The sequence below is a fragment of the Mastigoproctus giganteus genome, chromosome 10 (genome assembly GCF_048544385.1).
Source record: "Mastigoproctus giganteus isolate SK-2022 chromosome 10, ASM4854438v1, whole genome shotgun sequence".
NCBI classification, from domain to species: Eukaryota; Metazoa; Arthropoda; class Arachnida; order Uropygi; family Thelyphonidae; genus Mastigoproctus; species Mastigoproctus giganteus.
Genome location: NC_143584.1, coordinates 153218996 through 153243523, shown reverse-complemented (window position 1 = coordinate 153243523; position 24528 = coordinate 153218996). Strand labels below are relative to the sequence as shown.

General features: G+C 35.4%; 1 protein-coding gene across 1 annotated transcript in view; it reads left to right on the top strand.

Annotated features, from left to right (window-relative positions):
- Positions 1-24528, top strand: part of LOC150079392 (integrin alpha-PS2-like) — a 514720-nt gene that overhangs the window by 403616 nt on the left and 86576 nt on the right. The window contains exons 17-21 of the mRNA XM_090382299.1: positions 6559-6704; positions 10302-10430; positions 10704-10771; positions 20023-20170; positions 21677-21772. Coding sequence (XP_090238425.1) covers positions 6559-6704; positions 10302-10430; positions 10704-10771; positions 20023-20170; positions 21677-21772 — 587 coding nt within the window. The remainder of the gene's footprint in view (positions 1-6558; positions 6705-10301; positions 10431-10703; positions 10772-20022; positions 20171-21676; positions 21773-24528) is intronic.

Below are 24528 nucleotides of genomic sequence, written 5' to 3'. Positions count from 1 at the left end.
AAATGGATGACTGCGGAGCTGGCTGGTCAAATAGAGCAGAAAAAGATAGCATGAGACCGTTAGAGAGCAATGAAAAGTGCTGAAACCTACAACAGGTACAAGTTGATCTGTAATAATACCACAAATAAGTTCAGGGAGGCCAAGGCTGCATATGAGAAAGAATTGGCTGAGAGAGCAAATAATGGGGACAAGGAATTTTTCATGTATGTGAGTACAAAGAAGACAAAAGCTAATCAGATTGGACCCTTGTGCACTGGGTGAGGGAAAGTCTTAAATAACCCAAATTGAATAGGTACTTTGCATTCGGTTTTTACTGACAAAAGACCCTTCATGCTGAGAAGAGGCTGAGCATATGAAATTAGTGATGTCATAATTACAGATGATTGTTACTATAAAAACTTTTGTGCATAAAGGCAGGTAAGGCTCCCAGAGCTGATGGCATATACCCTATAGTTTTGAGCGAAAGGGAACCAGGGAGTGTATTGAACCATTGAAGTTAATTATGAGGGCATCTTTTGACTCAGGAGATTCTTTGGATTGGAGAAGTGCTAGTGTATTGCCAATACATAAAAGGTTGTAAGAGTAAACCATACATAAAATACATAGATACATAAAAAATACATAAATACATAGTAAATGCATAAAGAGTTGTAAGAGTTTGTTGTTAAATACAGACTGATTAATCTGACTTCAGTATTTTTTAATATTTTTTTTATCAGAAAACTTAAATTTCTTATTCGGTTTTGACCGTCTTGCCACCGAGATGAAAGTTCTTTCACATTCCACGATTTCCAGTAGCATATGTTTAAAATTTCTTTCAGTGATATCGTTATTTTCTTTATTTAATTTAAAATCACCCTGTTACATTAATAACTTATCCTTTAAGGATAAAACAATGCAATTAATAATTTGTCACTAGGTAATTTTTCTACTTTTGAATTTGATTCCTTCAAATTCTTTCCACTTCAACATGCTCTCAATCTTAGCTTCATAATTTCCTTTAGAATTTTTCAAATTAGCAATAGCATTGATGGTTTGAATTATTAATTTATATGCTTTTACCATTGTGATTCTGTAAAGCTTCTGAAAGCTAAGAGAGCTCCTGCAGGATGTCGATCATTAGTGCTAAATGATTAAGAAATTCCAAATTTAAAAGTCGATTTAATAATCCAGAATATTTAACTTCTGTTTCAAAATGTTTGCACAAAGTGGGATAATTCCTCCAACCCACAACTGCTGTCTGCAAGCTAAAAGCTGTTCATCGTGGCCCGAACACATGACCGATCCTTATAGTTTCCACATCAAGTTCTTTAGCAATCATCCTTAATTCGCGCTAGTTTTTTGGTGATTGGTGATGCAGTTTTTTTTTTATTATTATTATTGCCTGTATGCCATTATATTTTAGAATAATTTCTACACAGTGAAAGGCTCAACAAAGTTTCAAAATCTGCCAACAAGTCATCTTCGTAAAGTTTATACAGCATAATATCTTAGTTGCCTCAATCCCCCTCCTCTATATTGCTACTCTCACTAGTTCTTTGAATGTAGTGCAAAATGTCAGAATCACACAGATATTCAGCTACTGTGACCATGTAAACATGGAGAAATTTACTGGAAGGAATGGATCACTTCTCCGAAAAACATATGCCCGTTTGTCGGAGTAAAGGGGAACCACAACACAGGTTAACCAGAGGCTATAATCCGTGTCGAGAATCTTCTTAACCTCTGACTGGCTATGGAAAGCATACTGACTAGCGTGACTTCTCGGTATGTGACTGCATAGGTTTTACGGACACCACTAACATTGTGAAAAGGCAATCCCTTTCACCCTTAATTCACACTTGCTAATTACCTTAAGGCCAGAGGTGAGAACAATACATACAAAGTTGTCTCTCCTAATCCATTCATTACATGGAAATTTTCTTCGTTCAACAGAAACTATTTTAAATGTAATTACCAAGGGGAATCAAAAAAATTCGCTATAAAGAAGTTGGTGAAACAGAAGTCCAACTGTAATTAAATCAAAAATGAAGCAATTTTAAAATACATAACCGATCGATTGCGCCATTAAAATGCTGGGAATGGGGCTCTGCTTGCCCCACTGTAATTTCAGCTCTGGATACTCAATAATTGCATTCAGATTCATTTGTAAAATAAATGATCATCTCAACAATGGACTTGCCAAGTGGTCAGGAGCAGGTGTGCAGTAGCACACGCTCTTTAAGTAGACTGGGGTTCAAGCCCCTGACTGCGGAATACAGTCGACCTGCCAACCCGCACTGGACCAGCGTGGCAGGTTATGGTCCATTTCCCTCAGCATGAATTGTTGAGGAGGCTTCCATCCTGCAGTGGGTTGATAATGGCTGCACTTTACCTTTACCTTTTTGTACAGTGGTAAGAAAAATCTTAGAGGCAATGATTAAGAATGCAATCCAGGAACATTTAGATAGATATGGCATTTTGAAGAACACGCGACATGGCTTTGTTAAGGGAAAATCATGTTTAACTAACATAGTAGACTATTTTGACACAGTTACTCATGAGCTGGATTTAGGGTACAATTTCAACATAGTTTATTTGGAATTTAGCAAAGTATATTATTCAGTCTCTCCTGAGAGTTTATTGTATAAGCTTGAACAGGTTGGAATTATTGGTAGGATTCTAAGATGGATGGCTGCAGGGCAGAAGGTTGTGATTAATGGATATTCTTCATATTGGTATAGTGTCAGGAGTGGGGTTCCTCAGGGATTGGTTCTTGGACTACTGTTGTTTCGCGTTTTCATAAATAACTTTGACGAAGGAATAGGAGGCGTGATGTCAAAATTTGCTGATGATGTAAAGATTGGCAGAGTTCGTAATGATCAGTGTCAAGCAGCACTCCTTCAGGATAATTTGAACAGACTTCAAAGATGGTCAGAGAAGTGGTTGCTATGTTTTAATGGTGCCTTCGTAGCCAGGTGGGAAGGAGCAGCAGTGCGTAGCACACGCTTCTTGATTAGACCGGGGTTCGAGCCCATCACCAACAAATATGGAGGATGCGGAAAGGTCAGGGAATGACCACTGCATATCCAGGAGCAGTATTGCCTTAGTTGCTAATGCTCCTAAAAACCAAATAACTAACAAATAACAAAGCTATGTTTTAATGCAGGTAAATGCAAGGTCTTACTCCTGGGGAATAGCAACCCCAAAATAAATTATACACTTTGTGGGGTTGAATTAAAAACAGTGTAGAGGAAAGGGATCTGGGAGTTACATTATGGGCAAATATGAAGTTTTCTGAACAGTTTAAATAGGCAGCCAGGAAAGCCCATGGTGTCCTATCTATGATTTATCTAATGCTATCCTGTAGAGGTAGAGATAGGGAAGTCGTAATTCCACTGCATAAAGCAATTGTAAGACTAAATTTGGAATACTGTGTTCAAGTATGGAGACCTCATCTGAAAAAAACATATCGAGCTTCTTGAAAGGGTCCAAAGAATGGGCAACTCAAATGGTGAGATCGGCTGAAGGACCACTGTGTGAGGAAAGACTCCGATTATGTGGGCTACAGAGCTTGGCAACTAGGTACCTCAGAGGTGATCTGATTGAGGTTTATAAGGCTCTGAGAGGGACTGGTAAAATGAATGAAGGTGTAATCCTCAGAGTTATAAAGAATTCCAGAATTAGGGGTTGCAAATTCAAATTATAGGGAGTTGAGGTTTAGATTAGATTGTAGGAAGTTTTCTTTTAGCCAGTTAGTTGTTAATAGCTGGAACTAGTCCTCACAGGGAGTTGAGGCTGACAGTTTGAATAAGTTCAAGGGTCTACTGGATACTTACTTGTGTGAGGAGGGAGGAAGTATATATTTGTTTTCTTATCTACTTGGTTTTTTTTTCATTGTTGTTATTTCCTTGCACTATGGTGAATACTATTACTTACTACTATTACTATGTGCATGTGTCTGTTTTTTCTCTTAGTAACTCTAACACATCCTATATTTTTTTGTCCAGTGAGAACCCACAGCAAGCTATATAAACTCCACACCTTACATTCCAGGCTTGTCTCAGTAGAAGCAGTGCGAGGATCAATTTTGCCTCAACAGCATCAGCAAGTATTCTTGCATCCCCTTCTATTTAAGTATATCTCATCCGTGTAAAAACAGTCTCTCCTGGTAACAAGTACAGACCATGCTAACGTAATTTTTGGGCTAAAATCAATCACAAACTACATGGAAGTTTCACTAGTAGACAGGTTAGTGCCATTGCATGTTTGTACACAGGAACTACTGTAGTAGATAAATTGGCATCGTTTTAATTATATCTCGTATTGTGAAAACCTTCACAACAAGTTGCCATGATATTGCACTACCTCTAATAAGTAATGCTTCACCAATGGAGAAGACTAATGTTACAGCGGATATCACCACCCATGGTAGTGATATGGTGGTATCCACCAAGAATGAGTAACATTATTCTTCTCCATTGGTGAAGCATCACTTAGTCGAGGTAGTGCAAATCATGGCAACTTGTTATGAAGGTTTTCACAATATGTGATATAATCAAAACATTGCCAGTTTATCTACTTCGGTAGTTCACTATGTACAAACGTGATGCCATGGCACCAACCTGTCCGCTAGTATACAGACCATACTGAGGAAATTTTACCCCATGAGCCTTGCAAAATCTCTTCTGGGCCAACATTGACTAGGTTCTTATCATGTACTCCCTTTTATCATTCATTCTAGTTTATACTTACTGTACTTTTTCCCATGAATTCTTTTTCAAGAACAAAATTCAGATACTTTTAAATTTAATCCTAACTGATGACTTTTTCTGAACATTTCTCTATATCTTTTAAGCAAATCTCAAATTGTCTGTTCTACAATGTCATAATTTTTGCCCTTTGAAAATGTACCCTGGTTCTATTCCACCTATCCAAGAATCATAATACAGTATTCCTGTTTCCCTGCCAATAGTCATCAACAATATCTACTTCCTGTAGGACCAGCACTTTTTGCTGTTGGAGATTTGCTGTGATCTCTGATGCACAAGTGTTGGTTGGGAAGCTGAGTGCTTGATGGGGCACTCATTTTAATTCTTTCAAGGGTATCAACTCTTTTCTTCAAGCTCTCAAAATTGCATATCAGAACATTGAAATTTTACTTATTAATCTCATCTTCTCATCCTAAGGAAGAGAAGTTTTAAAGATTTTAACTTTGATATGCCACGATCATTTTAATGGTTTTAATGATTTTATTATTAGACAAGATGTTTTCTAACTCTCAAGGTTATGTTGGTGGTGGTTTGATGTGTTTATGCCAGTTAGTAAAAACTGACTGCCGATCGCAGATACATCAGACCATTCATATGTCTGAGAGGGAAGGAAACCATTGAGTAATAATTTTACATCTGATTGATTTTAGGAGGGTGTTGTAGTGAAGCATTCTACAAAAAAGCATAGAAGTAAATTCCTATTTATTTCTATATATTAATACAAATGTAGAACTCATTGGGCATTATAGCTCTGTTTTATTTATCCTGTTATAACCAAAGCATTAAAAGACAGAAAGATAAGGATTGATAAAGGTCTTGTCTTTGCTAAGAGTTGAAAAATTGTCCACTTTAATAAGAAAAAAAAAAAAAAAAAAAACAACTTGCATTAGAAGCCATTATCCATAGCAATTATTCTAGACCAGTTTCTCACTACAGTAGACTTACAGAATAATGGCACCTTCGGGGATTCAAGATGCCTTTATTTTGATTTTTCTATTAACTAGAAAGTTTTATTTTTAATATATTTAATGCAGAAATAATGAGGCTAAATAAGAAATAGAGAAATTAAGAATGCAATTTTGTTAACTGCACATAAAAACACATAAACATGTTGATGACCCAATATTATATTCTGCCATTAATACTCTCCTACTTACGCCCGTTGTATTTTTTCTTATTATATCAAATTTGTCACTAAGCTTTAATATTTTTCTGCTTTTCTTCTCTGTATAAGGTTTATTAACTTTAGGGTTGATGGGTTTTTAATTTAAAATAAATTAAAAACTTTAATACTTTAAAAAAATGTTAAATAAAATAAATGTAAAACATCAGTATAATTTGTGATATCAGTACAGAATTCACTTTCAAAATGGTGAACTTAAAGAAATACAGTAATCACGTGACTTGCCATTTTCTTTTTTTGGTGCTGCATATCATCTGCACTGTATGCAAACATCTGATCTCAATGTGCTGTTAGCTTGAATGTCCCACTATTTGGGGTGCTGTTATTTTGACAGTCTGCTGCACTATGCAAATACTTGTAAACTTGATGTTTACAATGAGTCTGTTACGCCTGAGAGTAACTATTAAAAATTGGACAAATTAGCAAATTCACTTTCAGCTTAAGAATACTCTTCAGTTTGGTAGAGTAAATAATCACAGAAGTAATCTTTATTAAGTTAATATTTTTTTCTTAAAGAATTTTAAGTGGAAATCATTTTTGCACATTAGAAGTTTTTCAATACTAATTTTTTACCAAATCTATTATGTTTGTAATGTAAAATCATTATTTTTCTTATTGTTGTAGACTTTAGATACAATATAACATTGGATTCTGAGAAGCAGAGTTCTAGAGCTTCTTTCTTAACTGATGAGAGCCATCACTTTAGTAATAAAACAATAAGACTTCTAAAGGATTCAAATTACTGCACAAACACTGCCTTCTATATTAAGGTAAAGTATTACTATTACATTTTGAATATATTTTTTTAATGTTACAGAGGCGTGTGTGTGTGTGTGGTTTATGTAGGATTCAGTAAACTAAGCTTAATGTTGAATATAAAACAAACTTGCAGTGTTAAATTTAATATTGTTATACAGAGCAATTGAATGAGTCTGGTTGGAGAGGCAATTTGATTATGTTACTTTTTAGAAACCTTGATCAGGAAGATGATTCAGAAGGTGTTTCTTTTGCAGGACATAGTAAAGACTGGACTAAGAATGCTTAAGTGAAGGTGCTTAACACTCTCTTAACCATAAGAGAGTGTTGATACCTTGTAAAGCCTGACTAGGGATGGATTTGCTGCTTGAGCTATATGTTCAGGAATATTATAAGGCATATAAATAATGTCTATTAATAAGTTGCCTAGTGATGCAGGAGAATTTGTTTCATCTAATAGCACCCACACACATACTCTGATAGGTCATATGTTTTCAGATGTTGCTTGGACAACATGCTGAGAGGTGAATTCTTGAAATGAAATGGATGTATCCACACCATTATGATGGGTATCTCCCCACCATGGTATCTGTAATCATTGCCTCTGAACTACTGTAATGGGAGGCAAATTCATGCTGGGTACCCACTTTTCCTGTACTGATTGGTGCACAATATGCAGCACCAACAGCTTGGAATGATAATTTAATAGTTTTCAGAGGTTAATAATAATGCTATCTTTTGTTAATAATAATACTATTGTGTAGAGTTGGTCCTTGATTACATCTAGAAATATGTGCCCAAGATAATCAAAGACTTTACTACCTATAAAGCCCCTATTGAGGCAGTGTTAAATGGGTTGGAAATCCAGTATTTTGGGTGGATGGGAGTACACAGATTAAACTGGAGGGAAGCTGAGTACTGTATATGGAAAGATCATTGTTGAGGACACGTTATGTCAAGAAGTTAGGAATAATCTCACTGTGCATATGCCATATTCAAAAATATGCCACCATGTTACTTATTACAGGCTTGAAGTGGTAAAACCCATGTTTAATCTCCAGAGCAAAGCTCTGGCAACTACCCTCATTTCTATGATGCAATATGACTGATGTCTTTTTTGAAGTTATAATGGGCATCATGGCAAGATCCAATCTTCCTTACCTTTCAAGGGTACGGCACTTAAACAGTGTTTGCAGGCTAACTGCTAGATAATTTACTAGGCTGAACTTATTGGTAACTCTCTAGGTGGCCTCCAGATCAGCTATCTGATCTGGAGAGTTACCAATAAGTTAATCTTGCTGCCTCTACTCTACCAGATAGTGACTGGAGGGAGTCTGAATAATGTGCATATGGGGGGGGGGGGCATTGTCAAGGCCACATTATGCCATGTGTGTGCCGTATCCAAAAATTTAATTACTTCATACAGCATGTTCTCCTCACCTTTTCTTACTACTGAATACATCGTGAATTGTCAAACTAATAGAACAAACTTAACTGCAAAAATATCTGAATCTCCCAAACACTTCCTCGTTCCTTTCACAAATATACATGGTTTCAGTTCCAATCCCAGTGATGCTCATTTCCGCTTATTCTGCCAAACCCCATGTACTTTTTCTGACAGAATCCCAGTTATCGGTTGATTCAACCACTGCTCATCTCAGTTCAAATTATTCGCTGTATGAGTCATTTCACGTTGAAGGTGGTACTTGTACATATGTCCATTCTGATATTCCCTTAGAGACTTAGTAATTTGGAATCTCCTCTTTTCCATCTTCTCTGACTTAAAATCTCTCTACCCCATTCTACCAAATTCATCTGTTGTTGCTATCTTTCTCCCAACTTCACTAATCACTTGGAACTCTTACCCATCTCCAAATGAGTTGCATATGATGATGTTTTGTCATATGCAACACATCATCATATGCAACTCATTTCGATATGATGATGCGTTGTGCCAACTAAGCTGTCTCGGAGGACATACAGGTCAACCATCACTAATCTGGAAGCTTTGGGACTTGTGGGGTGCCGGATTAGTGAGTTTGCCAGATCACCGGTGGTTATTTTAGCACATACAGTTTACTCAATAGCTAACCACCTCCTCCTACCTTTAACACGTTGACTGCCAAGCTAGTTTAAGAAAATAATTCCCCAGGGGCCAAATATTTAGCAAATAATTTGATTAGTAATTCTAATATAAATATTGTAATGTCAGTGTTGTTATTTTTTCACTTAAAATATATATAAAAAAAAAAGTATTTTTTAATGTCGCATATATGTGGCCAACATGGCCACATATGTTGGTTACTTTATTTCTTGAGAAGCCGTGTTGATCACGTATGTGTGACGTTTGTGATTAGTTTATTGCAAGCACTGCAATAAAACTAATTATGATAAAATAAACTCTCAGACATCGCAATAAGTTTGTCAGTATTGTTAGAGATTTTGTGAAAACAAGTTCATTAGGGTGCTGTATTATCCCTCATATTGTGTTGTGTTTTTCCGCAAGTTTGTACAAGTGCGTTGTTAAAAAAAAAAAAAAAAAAAAAATCTAAAAAGGAATGGCTGAAATAAAATTATTAAAATAAGAGGAATTGAGAGAAATTGCTGGAATTTATAATTAAGCAGAGTTAAACTTCTTACAGACACACCGCTGTCTAGTTTTTTTCAGAAGTTCACCTTTATCTGTTATGGACGATGTATGGTGTTTGTGCTTTCCACCACGAGAGGCACTTCCTTTATACATTGGAACCATGGCTTGGGCTAAATGTGAGCAGGTTATAATAATAAATGCAAAAAAAAAAAGTGGAAATGGCTTGCCAGTGTTTTCGCACCAACAGCTGATGCTGCAACCAACGCCACCAAAACAGTAGGGGCAGGTTGGTGCGCTGACCTATGAAATTTGAAATTACGTCTGGGGAAATTATGTCCCAATTACCGGTGGCCGGATTAGTGACGGTCAACCTGTACTTAACAAATACTGTTTTATGTGTCACAACTTGCAACACTCATATGAATATTAAAGGATTAGTCAAAAATTATGGCAGGTAGGTAGGTCATTTAAGGCACACTCTTTCAGAAAGAGGTTGCTATTTTTGGCAATTTAGAATTAACCCATTTACAGTATAGTATAGTATAATCCATTTAAAAAAAGGAGCCAATGCTTTGTAGAGACAATGGAAGCAAATGCTTTGATTATACCCATATAGTGAGCTTATGCATGTGTATACTTGAATCACTTCCTCCACTAAAGTTAGAAAAGAAAACAAATGTGGCAAAAAAATGCTGGGATTATTAATTTCTCTATCATCTTTAATGATTCTAATAAGAGAAGAATTTTACACAACGTAAAACATATGAATGACAGAAGACTTGTTTTCATGATTTGATCCAGTAAAATGACAGTCAGCTAACCAGTGATTCTTATAAGCAGAAAATCAATGTATATGTTCTCTGTCTCTTGTGCGCAGTTTCAGTTTTATGTAACTTGTGACTTTTTAATTACTGTATATTTAAAATTACAACAATTAGTTAAAAATTTGGTTTTTATTAAAAAAAAAAAATTATGTACTTTATTGCAATTCAATAATCCTCTCCTATCATCTCTTTATTAGGATGGTATAAGGGACAAGTTGGCACCAATTGTGATTAACGTTGATTATGAATTAATTGACCTTGAGCCATATCGCTTTGTTCTTAAGCCAGTACTGAATCAGCATATTCCCAATAACATCTCTAGACAGGTAAGCTATCTGTGTCAGTTTATAAATACTTACTATCTAATTCCTACAGAATGTAAAATTCTTTAGAAAAGGATTTTCAGACCTTAAGGTATGAAAAACTTTCATAGAGGGGTTCAGATACTTGCGATAAGCCATTTTTCACTCTTTGAAGTGAAAAGTGTTTCTGATGTTAATATATGATCTTTAAATTGAACATTGTGACATTTTAAAATGTCTCATTTTGGTATGATGGACAAAATTGAAACTTATTCCTAATTTGACCCTTTATTTTAGGTAAATATTCAAAAGAACTGTGGCAGTGATGATATTTGCATTCCAGACCTACGGTTGCAGGTTATTTCGTATGTATGCAACTAATTTTTTAAAGAATTAGTGGTAGTTTTGATAGTTATTCTTGTTGAATATCACATTTTTGGAGTAAAAGTAATAAACTAACTGTTTCAGTTAGATAATTTCCCTTTTTTTCACTTCTAGTTATCCAATAGAGAATTAGTTTCATGTAAATAAACACATAATTACTGCAAATAATAATTTTTATAACAATATGTGTTTTAAAAAGTGGTGTTTGGAGTAGATGGAATCTATCCAATTATATTAAGGGAGGTAGCCAAGTGGTAAGCAAACCCTTAGCCATAATTATAAGAGCATCCTTGGATTCAGGAGAGGTTCCTATGAACTGGAAATATGCAAATATATCCCCAATTCACAAAGGGGGATCAAAAGTTGATATGAGTAATTACAGACCTGTTAGCTTAACATCGTTTCCAGGAAAATAATGGCAATGGTTAAAGAAGTAATTCAATTAATTTAATTCAATTACTTCTTTAAACAGTGAATTTAATTAATTTAATTAAAACAGGAATGCAATTATACTGCAAATCATGGCATGGATTTGTTGAGGGGTTGTCTTATCTGACCAATCTGATTGGATACTATGATGCAGTGACCAAGGAAATGGATGCAGAAAATAACTTTATTATCATATACTTGGGTTCCAGGAAGGCTTTTGTTGCTGCTGTTCTTAAAAGGCTGCTGTACAAACTGGAGCAATTATGGACAAGTTACTGCTATGGATAAAGGGATGGTTGAGTGGGAGAAGACAGAGTGGTTATCAGTGGATACTGCTCATTGGGAACTAATATTATTAGTGGAGTTCCCCAGGGTTCATTTCTGGGCCCATTCTTGTTTTCGGTATTTATTAATGATGTTGATGAAGGTATATCAGGCTTTAATGTCTAGTATGTAGATGATACAAGGGTTGGCAAGTGGTTAATGACAATAATTCTGAGTATGTACTGCAACAAGATCTATAAACAAGATCCTAAATATAGACACCATTTTACTAGAATAGTTTTTGAAATGAAATTTTATTGATTTTGTAGAGAGTAATATGTAAAAGCACTTCGAGGTTTAGCATGAACGATTCTTCACGATTTTTGTATTTAATAGTTGCAAATGTTACTAAAAAAATAAAAAAAATAAAAAAAAAAACACACCCATTCAGTAATCTGTCTCTTGCTTTAATGTTTATATACATATACTTTATACTTAATGTTTATATACATATATTTTATACTTAATGTTTATATACATATATTTTATACTTAATGTTTATATACATATACAGATTTCAGAAAATCAAAATTTGATACTTTTGGACATAAAAGGCTTCTGTACAAATTGGAGCAGTGTGTTATTTATTAAGGGCAAGTTACTGCTGTGGGAAAAGAGTTTTTTAACAACAGGCACTGTTCTTCATGGATAAATGTTATTACTGGAGACTCCAAGTGCTTGGTGCTGGAGCCATTGTTTTCAGTATTTATTGATGATGGTATCAGGCCTGATGTCTAAGTTTGCAGCTGGTATCAAAGTTGGCAGGATGGTTAATAATCATGGTATGCTACTACAAAAAAGATCTAGATAAATTAGCGAGATGGGCCAAGAAATGGCATTTGAAATTTGACATTGACAAATGCAAGGTACTACGTGTGGGCAGCAGTAATCCCTGATTTACATACCAATTATGTGGTACTTTACTCAGGGAAGTGGAAAATAAAAAAAGACCTAAGGATAATTGTGCAGTCAGATATGAAATTCTCTGAGCAGTCCTGGCAGTACAGACAGATTGCCAGGATAGCTCATGGGGTTTTGTCAATGATAGGCAGAAACATTACTAGCAGGGATAAGGAGGTAATTTTCCTTCTGTACAAGGCCATACAGGTCTGGATACTTAATTTTATGAAGAATGTATATAGCTTCTGGAATGAGTACAGAAGAGAGCAACAAGATTGGTGAGAGGAACAAAGGGGGGGGGGGTGCTCTTATCAAGAAAGGCTTCATTTCTGCAAATTTCCATTTCTGGAGACTAGGTACCTGCGGGGTGATCTGATTGAGGTGTTTAAGGCTTTGAATGGCTTTATGAAACTGAGTATTGATGGGATTCTTCCTCTTGCTCAAATTATGCACATGACAGGGCATAAATTCAAATTGAGGAAGGATGGTTGAAGGATAGATATGCAGAAGTTTGCCTTCCGTCAGAAGCTTGTTGATTGTCAGAATAAACTTTCATCTGTTGTTGTGGACGTGGGTGATTTGAATAAATTCAAGGAAGAACTAGACAAATAATTCTTAGAGTGTATGGATAGGTGAAGTGAGTGTTTTCTTTTTTTTTTTTTTGGCTGATGGTTTATAAACTTGCATCATGGCCATTACTAATATTAATACTAAATTTTCTATACTAGAACTTAATTGTAATCAGATTATATGAGGGATATTTAAAAAGCTTTTTGCCTACCATATATTTCATTGTTTGACATCATATTAAAATTCAAACATATGTATGTCACTCAATTAGCATTATCATTAGTAAAGGCATATGATGCAAGAAAGCAAGCTTATGCAGCATCAGCCAGAAAATAAAAAAGCTCTCCCATTTCACCCCTCCATTCGTTTCAAATGCCTGTCCAGCTCAGCCTTAAATTTATTTAGGCTATCACCTTCCACAACAAAAGATAGAAGTCTGTCCCACCAATCAACCACCTGCTGGCTAAAGACAAATTTCCACACATCTATTCTACAACTGTCTTTCCTCAATTTGAATCTGTTGCTTATGCCATATGATGTTAAATAATTTAAATAGTGTGTTTTTTTAATAAGGTGCCACCATATTTAAATAGTTCTACATTCAAATTGTCTATGCCTGGGCTTTTTCGTTTTTTTGATTTTTGTAATATTAACTCTAGTTCTTCCATTGTTATATTTTCTTCAACTTTAGTTACCACAGATTCATCTTCCAATTCCCTAGTGCCAGGGTTATACCATAGTATACCATAGTTTGCAACACTATTCCAAACTATGGTATAACCATAGTTTGCAACACTATTCCAAACTATGGTTATACCATAGTTTGGAATAGTGTTGCTTCCATTCTGCTTGGTTCATTGTTTCTATGTGGCTGACCCATTTTTTCTGATACCATTTTGTCATTTACTATGTTATCTACTTTTAATTTCTCACAAATATCTAAATTTCTTTGGTGGTCTAGTCTTGTAAAGCCTAATAATGGTTTTAAAAATCTCATTTGTGCTGCTTATAGATGAATAAATATTATTATGACTACTAAAACTACATACATGAATAAATATTATTACGTATATGTATTTCTTAATATTTATATAAAATTTTTGTAATAAAATGTGCATGTAACAATAAAAACGTGTGTAATATTTGTTCATGTCTTGCGGCTCTCAAACATCTGAAGTATATCATATGTAACTCTTACGTTAAGCCAGTTTGGCCACCCCAGTCTAATATTTGAACATGCTAAATGTCATTTTAAAAACAAATGAAGACTGTTTTAAATGACAAATAAAGACTGGTAAATTTGGACACATATATATGATGAAAGAAAAGAAAAACTTTATTAAATATACCATACTAAAGGAGTTTCAAATGAAAGGTGCATAATGTCATGGCATCATGGCAGAAAGCCAGGGTAAAGATATTGTTTATGAATGGTTGCTTTGGCAGTCATTAAAGATACATTATGATATACACTCAGTGATCATTGAATTATAACCATCTACCTAATATCATATTGGGCCACTGTTTACATGGATAAGTCATTATTTTCCTAGGCATTAACATCCACTAGATGTCTGCAGATGTTTGTATGGATCTGCAGCTGTGCTGCCTTCGAGGCTTTCCACAGTGTTGGAATAGATGACAGTTGCATGTCCACATGCCTCACTTCCTGCCCAAAACATTCCACAGGTGTTTAATTGGATTGAGTTCAAGCAAATCTGGAGGTAAGTCAAGATTGGTGATATCTTCACTATGTTCCTTGAATGACGTGCACAGTGTGGGTCTGACAACGCACCACATTATTGTCTTGAAAGTCCCGTTTCTGTTTCTGACATTTCTGTCAGCGTGAGATGGTTTGACCTGTTCGAGACCATTCTTTGTACACCTTAACTACAGTGGTTCTGTGAGCAGCTGACAAGACATGCCATTTCTGATATGGCAGCACCTGACGCACAAGCTCCCACAATCATGCTCCCTTGAAACTCCATGATATCTTTACTACTTCCCATAACTGCTACTTTATAACTTTGACTTGCCGACCAGATGCAAATTACCACTGCTCAAGTATACAAAGCTGTTCGGCTTTTAATGCTGTGAATTATTTGGCATAAATTCTTCCTTTATGAATGGGGTAGTCATATTTCAGTGATCACTTAGTGCATATGATAGACATCACCTGGAATGTTGACTTTGTTAAATTCATAATAATTTAGTCACAAAAACAATATACAAAACTTCAACAATAGGCTTTGAAACAATTCATCTATAGAATGAATTATTAATGTATACTTTGTATCAAAGTCAATTTGAGCACTTTGAACATACTGTTCTGTATGCTATCATTACATTAACATTTTTTACTTACAAGGAGAGGGCTTTGCATTTAAGAGACATTACTCTCAGTGTAATGATTTGAAACAATTTTGTGTTCATTTTTACATACTGCATTCCTAGTTTTGAAAGGATTTTGGAAAGTGCTGAAAAAAAAAAAAGAAAAAAAAAAAGACTATATGCTTGTTAAGACTACCTGTCTCTTCTGCCATCTAAGTGCTATCTTATATTCCGACATATAAATCGATCCTTTTATTTACAGTCACCTTTTGCATCTTACATTGCAGTATATTACAGTAAAATATGCATTAAGAACCACTGTTTACTTTTTAATTAAATTATTTCTGCTCTTGTAAAAGATTGCATTTTCTTACACTGCATGTCAAACTGTAAAGAAAGCAGTAAGTGTATACAGTACTCCATTGTGAAGAAGGTCCTGAAACTAAAGTCTGTATATGTAAATGATAATGTGATATTGCTCTAATTGATGCTATATGTTTTTATGAGAGGTTCAGATTATGAATGTACTGAAAATAGGTTAATATGTTTCAAATCTCAGTCTTCTGGGACTTGAACATAGTCAGGGGAAAACTTTTTGATACCCCCATATAGTTTTTTTTGGGGGGATTGCAGCAAAAGCCTAGTGTTTCCTTTCAGTTATTTGTTGATACAAATACAGGAACTCCCTGACTTATGTAATAATAATTTATGGAAATTCGACTTTATGTAAGTTTTTGCCGGCCGGTGCAAATTTAAAAAAAATCACGGAAACATATTTTGCATTCCATAGGAATAAATGGAGGTATTGTGAAAATATCGTAATGTGAACCCAATAACACATTATTTATTATTATTATTATTATTATTATTTTTTTTTTTTTTGTAATTCATTCCAAGTCCTTGGAAGTTGAAAATTTCGTTATATAACTAAGCTATTTATATCTCTAAAAGGTCATTTTTATAATGGAAATTGCACTACCCTTCATCATTATAATATGTTCCGTTATAAGAATCAATTTTGAACGTCTTTGTGATATTTTTCTAAAGGACGTTTCTGGAGGTCACGACCAAAAAACAATATGCACTTTCCAGTTTATTGGGCTTTTCTGTTAGTGCATCTAATTATAAACGTGTAGTAAACTCAATCTTATTGCATTTGCGATAATACCGATAACTGCAATTGTGTGGGTTTTTACACTATTATGGTGAAATGTGTTCCCCTTGACTGAAATCTTCAATCATATAAAAAACAAATTTTCAGAATCTTCTCTTCATTCCTATTTACTTATTACAATGGTGAAGGGAAAGCAACCAACGAAAAGTGCAAGTGGTGGTAGTGCCAGGAAACGAAACAAAATTGATTTAGAAATGAAGATGAAAATGATTAAGAAGTACGAAGCAGGACAAAGTTTGTCATCTATTGCAAGGGAATTAGGTCTCGCTGCTTCAACAGTGAATTCTATTTTAATGGACAGTGCGCATATAAAATAACATGTCAAAAGATCAACACATTTAAGATATAACAACAACAGTGATCACAAAACAGCGTTCACGTGCTATATTGAAGATGGAACAGCTGTTAATAATATGGATGGAAAATCAGATTCAAAAGCGAGTGCCTCTGAGTCTAATGACCATTCAAGCAAAAGCAACAAGTATTTATAAAGATATTAAGAATAAGTACAGCAAACCCCAACCCAAGTTCATGGCAAGCAATGGGTAGTTTAATAGGTTCAAGCATCATGCTGGTTTCCACAATATTAAAGTATGCAGTGAAGTCTCCAGTGCCGATTCTGCAGCTGCAGAGAAATTTTGTGATGTGATGTGATGTGTTGGAAAAAATTATTGATTATTGATGAAGGCTTGGCTATTCAACACAGCAAATTTTTAATGTTGACGAGACTGCTCTGTATTTGAAAAAAATTCCGGATTGAGCATACATTGCCAAAGAGGAAAATACAATGCCAGGTTTCAAGGTGTCAAAAGATAGGGCTACGCTCTTGCTTGGGGCTAATTCAGCAGAATATTGCAGTTTAAAACCACTGCTTGTGTACCATTCTGGAAATCCTTGTGCATTTAAGAGCATCAATAAAGCCACCCTACCTGTGCATTTCCGATTGAACCAGAGAGCATGGATAAAAATATCTCTCTTTGAGGATTGGTTTAAACGCTGCTTCATTCCCGAGGTTGAAAAATATTGTAAAGACAATGACATTCCTTTCAAGATTTTGCTTCTATTAGATAATGCTCCTGGACATCCTATGCATCTAGATGATTTCAATTCAAACGTGAGAGTCATATTTCTACCGCCAAACACGACTTCACTCATCCAACCTCTGGATCAGGATGTTATTTCAAATTTAAAAGCATACTATTTATGCACAACATTTGCACAAAATTTTACGTTAAGAGGGTTTTAGAAATCTTACAATATTTACCACGCTATCTTAAACATTAATAAGGCCTGGGCCGGAAATTACTAAAAGTTGTTTAAATGGCGCATGGAAGAAAATTTGCCCACAGCACATAAAAGGCTTTGAAGGATTTAAAAAAGATGAATCATATGAAGAGGTAATAACAGATAAGATTGTAAAGGTTGCAGAGCTACTTCAGTTGGAGGTTGATGCCAAAGACATGGTGGAATTAAAGAGGAAGAAGAGAAGGAATTATCTAACAAAGAACTTATTGACTTGCAGGCAGTGATAGTGTAAGAAGAAAATGCTGATGAAGCTCAAGCTTCATCACGCTTCATAGTGAAATTGCATTGGCAATGGCGAGGTTTTTTGAAGATGGATCCTAACAGCGAACGATTCTTAAAAGTTAACAGAGTGGTGAATGATATGCTTGCATGCTACAAAGAAATCTACGATGACAGAAAAAAGCCACCGTCCAGTCACCCGTTAATATGTTCCTTCGTAAAGTTGAGTGGCCGACTTCTTCTAAACCTCCACAGCCCTCAACCTCTGCAGCTGCGTACTTATCAGCTGAAGACATTAATTCTGGCAATGATGCTCAAGAGGCTAAACTTATTGACGTTATGCCTGTCTCCTCTCTTTTTTTGTAATTTTATAATTTCGAAATTTTTTTAAATTGCACACTTTTGTAATTTTTCCTGCACATGGGATAAAAAATTGAATTAATACAATAAATAATTCTATTTACATGTTCATTGAACATTTCTTTTTTGATTCAGTGAATTCAGCGAGCACAGTTGCGAGTCATGCACAAGCATGAGGGAAATTCCGACTTATGTAGCATTTTGCAGAATGCAACCCTTATGTAAGTTGGGGAGTTGCTGTATTAATCAGTCAGGTAGGATTAGCGTGTTTGTGGAAATAAGTACTAAAACTCGTATCTTTGACCTCATTTTCCCTTAGAAAAGAATGTAAAAGGGTTGGGCTATGTTTGAATTAGATTATTGGATTTTGAAATACTTTTGGTTGAATTTCAGCTATATCTACTCCCCCCCCCCTTCCTCATTCACGGTATTTCCTCATAATTTTATAATAATTTCTGCAAATTGCAATGTCTGGAGACTAGGCACCTGCAATGTGATCTGATTGAGGTGTTTAAGTCTTTGAATGGATTGAGCAAACTCAGTGCTGATGGGATTCTTCCTCTTGCTCAGACCACACATGTGAGGGGGACATAAAACCAAATTGAGGTAGGATGGTTGAAGAATAGATGTGCAGAAGTTTGCCTTTAGCCAAGGGGGTGGTTGATTGTTGGAACAAACTTCTATCTGATGTTGTTAAAGTTGATAGTTCAAATACAAGGAAGAACTAGACAAATTATTGGAGGGAATGAATAAGTGAAATGGGATGTATCGAGGTGTATAAGGCTTTGAATGGTTTGAGCAAGCTCAATGCTGATGTGATTTTTCCTCGGATTACACACCTGAGGGGACATAAATTCAAATTGAGGAAAGACAGTTGTAGAATGGATGTGTGGAAATTTGCCTTTAGCTAGCAGGTGGATGATTGCTGGAACAAACTTCCATTGGTAATTGTGGAAGTTGATAGCTTAAATAAATTCAAGAAAGATCAGTGAAATGGGAAGGGTTTTTTTTTTTTTTTTTTTTTTTTGCTGACATTGTATACACTTGCTTTCTTGCATCATATGCCTCTACTAATGCTGATAACTATACACATTGGTCATGAATATTTACAATGGTATGAAATAACAAAAACTGCTTTTTTTTTTTTTTTTAAAGCATATTTTCTCCCAGTTATATTGAGGGGTGCTGGAATTAATACTGGAGATTGGTTTGATAACCCCATTATTTATATGTGAGTATTGTGAGTCTTCAAAATCAGAAGAATTTCGTCAGTCTGCCATTTAAACATGCAAATTTGTGAATAGAATAATTATCATAATGTATGCCAAGTTTTCATAAAAATTATAGACTTTAAATATAATACATTGCATGTTTAGGAGGAAAAGTTGATAGACATTAAGATGTTTTAACGATTCACATTGAAAATTCTTGGGTCCTTGTGGCAACAGCATAGCCTGTCTTGATAAAAAAAAGAATAATATAATAATAAAGTTGTGTTAGAAGTCTTATTTAATAATGTTCTTTAAAGAAGGAAATTCATATACAATATACTAACTTTTCTTGATTGAAAAAAAGATTAGTTATTACATGTGTTTTTTGTTTTTTTTTCTTTTTTTGCAGAAACATGACACAGTTCTTGATCGGAAGTTCAAATAGACTTGGGCTCGATGTAACCATCCACAATGCTGGTGAAGATGCTTTCGAGGCTATGATGTATCTTTTGATGCCTCTAGAAGTTAATTATATAAATATTAACAAAAGCAAACTTGTAAGGATGAAATGCTTCTTGTGTTTATACTTACAGTTTGTAGATAACATTCACCTAACAATTTTTTGATTTCAGCTAATCAGTAATTTTAATTAATATAAACAACAATTAATCCTAATTAATGTTAGCCAATCAAACAAATTGCAACACATGGGTCCAGAGTACCTAGTCACATACAAAGGGTGATTCACAAAGATATGGCATAACTTCAGGAGCTGGTTTCTGAGGCAGTTTTGAGTAAGAAAATTCATATGAACATGGGTCCAATTCCAAATAATTTGTAATTATATTTCATAGATTCTCATCAACGTGCCATTGTGAATTTTACTTGTAACTTGTGTCCCCCACACTTAGATTACACAGTGTTAATGTGTGGTGTGGAATCATTATTGTCAGTTGATTTGTCTATTTATTTTTGAGAGTCATCTTACTGGACAGGTCTATGTAAAATTTTTGAAAAACGAATTGCCACAACTGTTAGAAGATGTATCTTTGGCCATACAATGTTGAATGTATAGCCAAATGTTTCACTGTGTTTGAACCGGCACTAGTAGGCCGGTTCAAACACAGTGAAACTCCTCCTCTTTGTTCCAGTGCAGTGGTCACTCACTTCAGTGACCTGTTTCTTGCTGATGGATTAGTTGCAGTGGTCTGTAAAATTGGCCACTTAGGTCACTGGATCTAAACCATTTAGATTTTTACCTGTGGTGTATGAAATATCTTGTATACCACATAATAGTGCAAACACCAGATACATTACTTGATCGCATATTGAATGCTGTGGCCCTCATAAAAGACAGTCGTGATGAGCTCACACAAGCAGTCCATGCAATTCACACATTAGTAGAGAAATGCATCGAAGTCAAAGGTGGTGTTTCTGATTCTCAGAAACACCACCTCTGACTTCAATGTGAACTGCAGCCCTGATTGAAGAGAACCTTAGAAATTCCTCCCGTCAGTGATAGGAATCGAACCCAGACCTCTCCAAACAAGTGATAATGCCATTATCTGTTCATGTCTAATCTCCAAGGTACCTGTAAATCAAATAATAAGTCATTAGCCATAGATCCAAACAAATAAACATGTTAATTTAATCTCATCATATATGAGATTGTGTTGTTTATTTGTACAAAATATGCAGTAGGCAGTAGTAGGCCGGTACAAATCTGTTTAATTCCTAAGGTTAGATGCCTGCATGTCAATTTAAAAACATAACATTTTATTGCCAAAAGTTTATTATTACAGAATAAATTTTCCATCCTTGTGAGATACTGTCTGCCTGTTGATCACGCAGTCCCTTCTCATTTGAATGGACAGAGAAGATTAAGATGTAGAGGATAAAGAAATGCTTGTCTTCGAAGAAGGAAGCTAGGATATATAACAGCCTGGCTCCCTTCCTTGACTTCCAGTAAGCAGCTAGCAATATAAAATACTACATCATTGTTACATTGTAGAACAGAGGTTTTAAAAAATATAGAAAATATATTAGAATATATTCTTTTGTAGGACTTTCCTGTTAGTTGCAGTGGAGCCCAGCCAGAATTGACAGGAGTGAATAAACTAACCTGTGACATCGGAAATCCACTTCCTGCAAATAAGACAGTAAGTTTTTTTTTTAAATTGGTTTTAATGTAAATTGTTCTTAAATGTATATTTACTACTTCAACAATGCAGAAAGAAGAATATATTTTAACAGTAATATTCAACAGCAGATACACTATTACACCTTTCAGTTTTGTTTTATGGTTACAAGAGTGATTATTCACAGTGGCCTTTCAGATTTTCCAAAACACTTTCATTGCATTAATAACCAACACTGCAGAGTTCTAGTCTGAGGGGCTTGCTTCAAGTATATCTAGATAATTTCAAAATAAATAATTCTAAATAAACTATTTACTTCCTTTATTTCCTTTACTTCCTTTAGAGGAGGTTGCTGCAGACTGGAGATGTGCAAATATATCCCCAATTCACAAAGGGGATCAAAGGGTGGCATGAGTAATTACAGATCTATTAATTTAAACTTCTGTTCCAGGAAAAATAATGGAGTCACTGGTAAAAGAAGTAATGCGGGATCATCTAGACAAAGTCACAATTATACTTCAAACACAGCATGACTTTATTAGAAGGAAATCTTGTTTGACAAATTTGATTGGATGCTACGATGTAGTCACAAAGGAACTGGATGCAAAATATTAGCATTAGCATTAGTAGAGGCATATGATGCAAGAAAGCAAGCTTATGCAGAATCAGCCAAAAAAAAAAAAAAAAAAAAAAACCCACTCCCATTCCACCCCTCCATTCGTTCAAAATACCTGTCCAGCTGAGCCTTAAATTTATTTAGGCTATCAACTTCCACAACAGGGGATGGAAGTCTGTTCCACCAACCAACTATCCACTGGCTAAAGGCAAATTTCCGCACATCTATCCTACATCTGTCTTTCCTCAATTTGAATTTATGCCCTCTCAGGTGATTATTCTGAGCAAGAGGAAGAATCCCATCAGTATTGAGCATGCTCAAACCATTCACGGCTTTATACACCTCTATCAGATCACCTCGCCAGTGCCTAGTCTCCAGACACTGTAATTTGCAAAACTTTAGCCTTTGTTCCATTCACTAATCTTGTTGCCCTTCTCTGTACTCGTTCCAGCAGCTCTACATCCTTCTTGAAATGAGGCCTCCAGACCTGTATACAGTACTCAAGGTGTGACCTGACCATTGCCTTATACAAGGGAATAATCACCTCTTTATCCCTGCTAGAAAAAATTTGATATCATATACTTGGATTTCAGGAACGTTTTTGATACTGTTGCACATAAGACTGCTATACAAATTGAAGCAGTGTGATGAACATGGTTTAAGTGTGAATTTTAGGCAGATGAGCATGATGATCTGTCGAGGCAGAGTTAGGTGGGTCGGAAAACTGCTAGTTGGGGGGGATACAAGGACTAATAGATCACTAATAGATGACTAATAGACTGGCAGAGGTGGAAGTGATTCTTGCACTGCTTCTATTGAAATGAGCAGAAGCCTGAAAAACAAGATGCAGGATATTTCAGAGACTGCTGGGAGTCATTGCGGTACAAGTAAACACATGGGTTGTGTTAGGGTAGCCAAGAATAGAAACAGGTGCATGTATACCTGCGTGTTATCCAATGCTAGGAGTTTGGTAAATAAATTTGATGAATTTGAGGTATTGCTCAAAACATCAAGGGCAGATATTGTTGGGATATCGGAGACGTGGTGTCACACAGATATAACTAATGCGGAACTGGAATTTGGGGAATACAATGTGTATAGAAAGGATAGACAGGACAGGAGGGGAGGAGGGGTTATGCTATTAGTTAAGAAACACATAACGTCCAAGGAAGTGAAGCCAGTCGACATCGATGGACAGGGCAGTGTCGAGTCAGTTTGGTGTGACATAAGCATAGGGAAATCAAAATTGAGAGTAGGAGTGTGCTATAGGCCTAATGACTCTGATGAGTATAATAAGATATTGTACAGGGAAATAGAGTGGGCCAGTAAATCAGAGAGTCTTATAATGGGGGATTTTAATTTCCCAGATATTGACTGGAATTTGTGGGTTGGTCACTCGCACACTAGCAAGGCTTTTGTGGATTTATTGGATGATTGTTTTCTACATCAGCATGTTCGTGAGGCAACAAGAGGGAGCAATACTCTTGATCTGATTATCAGTAGTGATTCTTCATGCATTAAGAATCTGCAGATAAATGAACCACTAGGTGGCAGTGATCACAGTGTGTTGAAGTGGGATTTACTCAAGGAGGTAACTACCATCAGAGGTAAAGGGAAGGGTTTGTGTTTTCGTAAAGGCGACTATGATGGTCTGAGACAGTATTTAAATTCTATACAGTGGGACCAACTGATGATGTTACCAACAGCAAACTCAAAATGAGAAGCATTCAAGGAACTAATCTTGGAGGCTACCAGGCTTTACATACCAACTAAGAAATATTGTTCAAGGTTTAGGCCTAAATGGTTGTCAGATGAACTAATGAGACATGTGGCAGAGAAGAAAAATGCATGGGATACATACAAATTAATGGGTGACATGGAAGCCTATGATAGATATAAGTTGGTCTGTAACCAAGTCACAAAGGAGATTAGGCAGGCAAAGGCAGACTACGAAAAATCCTTGGCAAAGGATGCAAAGAAAACCAGAAAAGAGTTCTTTACCTATTTAAACTCAAGAAGGAAAGGGATGAAGCAGATTGGTCCACTGGATATTGATGGTTCAACAGTTGAGGATCCTGCTCAGGTGGCTAACAATCTAAACGAGTATTTTGCATCTACATTCACGCATGAGGAGTTATTCAGGAAGGAGAATGATGTAGGT